This window comes from Oncorhynchus tshawytscha, linkage group LG07, assembly GCF_018296145.1.
Source record: "Oncorhynchus tshawytscha isolate Ot180627B linkage group LG07, Otsh_v2.0, whole genome shotgun sequence".
NCBI lineage: Eukaryota > Metazoa > Chordata > Actinopteri > Salmoniformes > Salmonidae > Oncorhynchus > Oncorhynchus tshawytscha.
This window is the reverse complement of record NC_056435.1, coordinates 35,444,841-35,450,840: the sequence shown is the minus strand read 5'-3', so window position 1 is coordinate 35,450,840 and position 6,000 is coordinate 35,444,841. Positions and strand designations below refer to the sequence as shown.

At 47.0% G+C, this 6,000-nt stretch overlaps 1 protein-coding gene across 9 annotated transcripts in view; it reads right to left on the bottom strand.

Moving 5' to 3' along the window:
- Window positions 1–621: 621 nt before the first annotated feature.
- The window catches only part of magi1b (membrane associated guanylate kinase, WW and PDZ domain containing 1b), a 195,313-nt gene continuing 189,934 nt past the window's right edge, over window positions 622–6,000 (bottom strand). For 8 of the 9 annotated variants that reach the window (XM_042324339.1, XM_042324338.1, XM_042324342.1 and 5 more), the window contains 2 exons: window positions 5,219–5,357; window positions 622–2,390 (listed from right to left, as the gene is read on the bottom strand). In XM_042324339.1, the coding sequence (XP_042180273.1) occupies window positions 1,873–2,390; window positions 5,219–5,357 (657 nt within the window). In that variant the 3' untranslated portion in view covers window positions 622–1,872. Of the gene's footprint in view, window positions 2,391–3,666; window positions 3,753–5,218; window positions 5,358–6,000 lie in introns of all 9 variants that reach the window. The other variant, XM_042324346.1, reaches the window with a different exon arrangement.

The window sequence follows — 6,000 nt, the reverse complement described above, 5'->3', positions numbered from 1 at the left end:
GTTATTATAAGAAACTGACCCAGATTAAGCCTAGTTATTAACAAGTAAAATGATAATTGACTGAAATTATTTGCAATTCAGCCAATATTCTAAGGCTTATCTAAGCACATCTTCAAAATAGACGTTTTCATTATGAGACAACTTTATGCACCAGGCCATGTACACGTTTTCAATAAGTTCTATCTAACCTCATTCCATCGTCAACCTGCCCGCCCTGAAGCTGACAGCTGATAGGTTCATTAAAGGAAAACCTCAGAGTGGCCTCTGTCTGCATCACTTTCTGTCTGTGGTCTGGGAGTATGAGAACATGACCTTGGTGTCCCCATCCACTGGCTCCTGTCATCGTCTTGACATCTGAGGACACAGCTTTCTTCCTCTCTCATTTGAAGAACAGAGAGCAAAGAACCACACTGGTTTATAAAACAGACAGATCCAAAATAACAACGCTTTACTTTGTTTTGAAGTATTATATTACTACTCTACCATTTTGTCATCTCTTGGGATATCGGCCACATTACATATTGGTAAAGTCTTGATGTAGTAATAAGACGCAAGATTCGCATCTAAATGTTCCACATTTCCACTGATTCATTCTAATACAATAATACCAAAAACAGAAGATATGTTTGATATATTATTTTAATTTTAACATCATCATAGTTCAACTTTATTCTCCCCTTCATTTGTTTAAAATGATCACCTCTGAATTTACACATACTGCACACTGTCCAAAAATATACAAACAAATGCAGGCTTGTGCTATAGTCTGGTCAAATGTCTAAAAACAGTGGCACTGGGGGAGAGAAAGAAAAGAGAAGACATTGAAACCGTAAAGACATGCACAGCATCTGTGTCAGTGGCACTAGTCACTGGGGCTGTGTAATGCCTACCTCCTTGGGCTCAGTGGAAAAGTACATACCACTTTCGGCTGAGAAAACACTCATCTCATATCAAACAAAGACAAAAGAAAAATACACTCATTAAAATAACTGTTAGGCACATCATTGTTTTTTTCGGTTTTACATTTTCTGCAAAATTCTGATAAATATACAATGCTTAACCAACTAACGACCCCCCAAAAAATCCAACAAACAGAAAAAGTTGATAGGTTTTGGAATCACTGTCTAGTAGGAAAGCAGGAATGTCATATAATCAATACATTTGGTTCATCCAAGGTCCAGGTGTGTTCTGCTGTGTGAAGAGTAGAGCTGAGTGGTGAGGGGGAACTGTGTTGCTGTGGGGAGTTGGAAGGGAGGCTGGTTGTGTTACAGCAGATGACCCATCAGATGCTCAGGTCTTTGGTGCCATCTTTATGGGCCTTCCGCTTGGGCTCCGGGAGAGCTTTGGAAGCACGGCTGGCATTAGACTTAAGTGTGCTGTAATACTCCTTCAGTCTGGGTGCTGCCGCTTCCTCCTCCTCCGGTTCTCTGAAGCTTCTGACAGGTGAAATGTCTCGGCCCAGGCTACGGGCTCTATGGTGGGGGTCTGGGGAGCGCGGCTCTCTCTCCACCCTCTCAGGCGAGCGGCCCCTCAGCAGTGAGCTGTACCTCTTGTAGGCGCTGTCTGACTCAGGGGTGTGGACCCTGGGAAGGATCTCCCCTCTCTGGCCACAGGCAGCAGCAGATAACAGGCTGTCTTCTCTGTAGTCACGCTCCAGGTTGGAGGCCCTCAGCAGAAGGCTGTCCTCCCCAAACAGGTGCTCCTCTCTGGACTCCCTCAGTCGCGTGACCTCCCTGTTGTGCCGGTCCAGGGCTGGGGGCTCCTGTAGGAGGCTCTCATCCAGGAAGGGGCTGGGCACAGGGCCAGGAGGCTTCCTCAGCACTGGTGCCTTCTCCCCGTTGGGCCTCTCTGGCTCTCTGTGTCGCTGTCTGTCTAGGGAGGGCTGCCGGTAGGGGTCTGAGGATTGGGTACGGCGGTAGCGGGTGGGGGAGTGGTGGTGTGAGCGGTGGGGGAGCGGTAGGGGGACCGGTGGCCATAGGGGGACCGATTGCGGTGAGTGGACCTGTAGGGAGAGCGGTGGGTGTTGTGGTGCCCTTGGCTGTGTCTAGTGTCTAGGGTGTTCTCTGCGCTGCGGGCCCGGCTACGGCCCTTATTCGGGGAGTGGTGTCCTCGGTGGTGAGTGCCGTGCGTATCCCCGCCAGACCTCTGGCTCTTGTCAACTTTTTTCTTGGACTGCTTGGAGGCCCTTGTCTCCCCAGACGCCCCTCCCTGGCTCTTCTTTTCCGGGGATCGGTGTTTGGAATGGTGGTGGCCCTTCTTGTTCTTGCTCCGTGATGGTTTGTGAGGGACTGGTGCGTTCGTGTCCGATGGTGCGTTGTTGTAGGGCAGGGTGCTCACTTCCGAAGCGTTTTGTACCCCTGCGGCTGTGCCGGCACCGTCGATGCTGGGGTCTGGAATAGAACATGACATACAACACAGGTTGCTGGATGAAACACATTGCTCTCACAGACTCCCTCCTGACTAGACTAGATCAACTATTGTGACCAATAACCAGGCTGCTAACATTATTTGTAACACTGCCAATTCTAATGTTAATGTCAGCAAACAAACACGGCTACATCAATTCTCCATTTGGATGCACAGCCACAGCTGATGGTGAGTTATTAGTATTGCTATGTATGAGCCAAAAGCAGCAACGTACTATGCGAGGACTGGTGAAACAGTCCGGCTTAAATGAGCTGAAGGGGACCAACGGTTGGTTAAAATGCTGCGTGCTGCATGGTGTTGATGCTGATTGAGATAGTTAGACATCACTCGTTCATGCTCAGGCGATGCCTTCGATGTGAGATCAATATTTAATGCAGCTAACAAAACCAAGATGAGTTTTTGAATTGAGTAATGATGTAAATAATGTATGAGCGTGATTGGTTTCGGAAACAACATTGTGGTTGTAAATTAGTTTCACAGATTGGACTCCATAAAGAATGCAGGGAGTTGGCTCAGCACCCTGGATAAAGGAGGTGTACGGAATGGTTTTAGGGACTAATCAAGGAGATAAGAGACTATTGATCGTCATTACGTGACTGCGGTGCTATTGGTTCTTACCGAACTCTAACCACCTCACCCGATCTTTGAATAAACCACATGGAGGGTAATCAAAGCGTCACAAGACAGCTTCTAAAAGTCTTAGTAACTCTACTTGGATCTAGTTTTATCTCCAATGCTACGGTCATTAAAGGACTAACCACAGATACTAACTAGACAACTAAATAGTAAATAGCTTGAAGAGAAGAGAGAAACAGCAGTAGAGGAGGGATTGATTGGTTGAGTAAATGTCTAGAAAAGACAACAACTTTACCAATATCCCACAACCACTATCACCAAACCAATGTGACATGAATCAAACAGATGCGTTGGAGACGCCATGTTAGCAGTGAACACGCCATGTCAGCAGTGAACACGCCATGTCAGCAGTGAACACGCCATGTCAGCAGTGAACACGCCATGGCCCAGAGGTTGAATGAGAAAGGTGGGATGTATGAATCCATTCCTACTGGTCAGCATGACAACAGCGGCGGCGGTATTGGCAATGCATTCTGGGTGAATGGATTCTTATGCATGGAGAGCAGAGGCACGGTACGGGTGAGTTGAGGCCACAGCGAGAGAGAGAGAGAGAAAGAGAGAGAGCGAGACCGGAGGAGAGAGATGGAGAGGACAGCTACAAACCATGGTCTGATTTTGGTAGGAACTAGGATCTCCCAGCTTGTCATTAGAGGATCTCATACATGCGGTGAGATGGGGAGCAACCATCTCTGAAGGAAGGAAGAGCCCAGCGAAACAAAAGGAAAGGTAGATAAAAAAAGAGAAAAAGAGAAAGGGTTTAGATTACTAAAACATTAGACAGTTTATTTTTCAATGGAAAAGGTGTTTATTTGAACATTTAATCATTCAGAGAAAGAGACAGTCCAGGAAATAACCCCATCCTTGAGTGAAAAGTTCTGGAACCGAGCACACACACACACACAAACCCCATAGTGACAGCGAGATGCACACACGACACAGTATGAAGCCGTTTACATTGCCAACAGAAAATAAGTGACAAAGAGTGGAAACTAAAAGTACAAAAAAATAGGTATAATATACAACCTCACAGAGATGTCTTATTGGTGCAGGAAAGACAGCATATTCTCAGAGCAACAAAATACATGAATAAAAGGACAACATTTTCCAAAATCAAAAATGCTATAAGATGAATTGTGACTATCAATTAACAGATCAATACAATTAAAATGAAATATACCATAAATATTATGGAAAATGGACAAAAATAAAATAAACATTTGGATTTAAACTTCGACAACTTCATGCAGCAATATACTTTCGAGATGAATATGTGGGTCGATTCATGGCTCTGTACATGAACAAAAATACTTGTAAAAATGTTTCTTTTTTTAGTTACAAAAATGTCTGTAGAGGTGGAGCTGAATTGAGTTGAATTGTCAGGAATGAGCGGAGTCTCCAGAATCACAGTTTTCCAATGACAGTTACACAGTAGGTGAGAATAAATCCATGGATTTGTGAATATGTCAAACAAAGTAATGTGAATTTCCCGATGAAATGGTAGAAAGTATTAGAATGCTCTCATTTCAAGACAGTCTCGACTGAAGTCCTAAACTCAGTAGCTTACATTCACCTTCAATAAATACCATAAATATGTCCATTACGCCGTATTAAAGCTTGGAGATGCAATCCAAACCAGAGAGCATTTCCCAGTTTAACACGGGATGTAATAGATCAAGTTATTTTTCTTTTATTACACTAAAAATATACTTCAGCAAGGACTCAATAAACATACTGTATATCCACATTTAGAAACACTCATCTTTTTAGATTTTTTTTCTCTCCTCAAAGTTCCTTCATTGTTTTTTCTTTCTTTCCATGTGACCCTCTTTTTCCCAAGGGGTTACAAATACAGCTATCATCCTTGGGGCGTCCCAGAAAGCCCTGCTCCCCAAGCCGAGCCCCGCTCAGTGACACACAGCAGAAGGTTAAAAGGTGACAGCGGTTGACCCAGACCCGAAGGGAGCAAAACCAGACACACCCAGTGGACAGTGGAAGTCAGTGGAAGGCCCAGAGCACAGCACAGGACATAGCAGGACAGGAGAGGAGACAGGCGTCCTCTCGTATACCTAACCCGCCCCTCCCCCACGGGGAGTGTGTGTGTGCGCTCAGGGGGTGAAGACGGGGGAAAAGGGAATGTTTTCGTAGATTGACCCACCATATTCAGGCACCGAGCCGTCGCCCCGTTTGAGAACTAGGCGGGCGCGGCGACCGCCGTTTTTAATCAGTTCGATGGCGCGGGCGTGCTTCATGCCCTTGGTGCTCTCACCATTTATCTCCAAGATCTCATCTCCCACCTGAAGGAGAGAGGGAGACGTTGGAAGAGGGAGAGGAGAAGAGTGGAAGGTAGTGGGGTGAGACAAAGATGGGGACAGAGTGTTAAGGACAGAGGGGTGAGGATCGGGAGGAAAGGGACAAGAGGAGGAGAGAAGGGCAGAGGGGGTGAACAGGGGAGGAAAGGGACAAGGGGAGGAGGAGAGAAGGGCAGAGGGGGTGAACAGGGGAGGAAAGGGACAAGGGGAGGAGGAGAGAAGGGCAGAGGGGGTGAACAGGGGAGGAAAGGGACAAGGGGAGGAGGAGAGAAGGGCAGAGGGGGTGAACAGGGGAGGAAAGGGACAAGGGGAGGAGGAGAAAAGGGCAGAGGGGTGAACAGGGGAGGAAAGGGACAAGGGGAGGAGGAGAGAAGGGCAGAGGGGGTGAACAGGGGAGGAAAGGGACAAGGGGAGGAGGAGAGAAGGGCAGAGGGGGTGAACAGGGGAGGAAAGGGACAAGGGGAGGAGGAGAGAAGGGCAGAGGGGATGAACAGGGGAGGAAAGGGACAAGGGGAGGAGGAGAGAAGGGCAGAGGGGGTGAACAGGGGAGGAAAAAAGGCAGGAGGGAACAAAACGTATGAAAAAGGCGACAGTGGGGAACATAAGATGTGCCAGAGGGAGAAAGGTT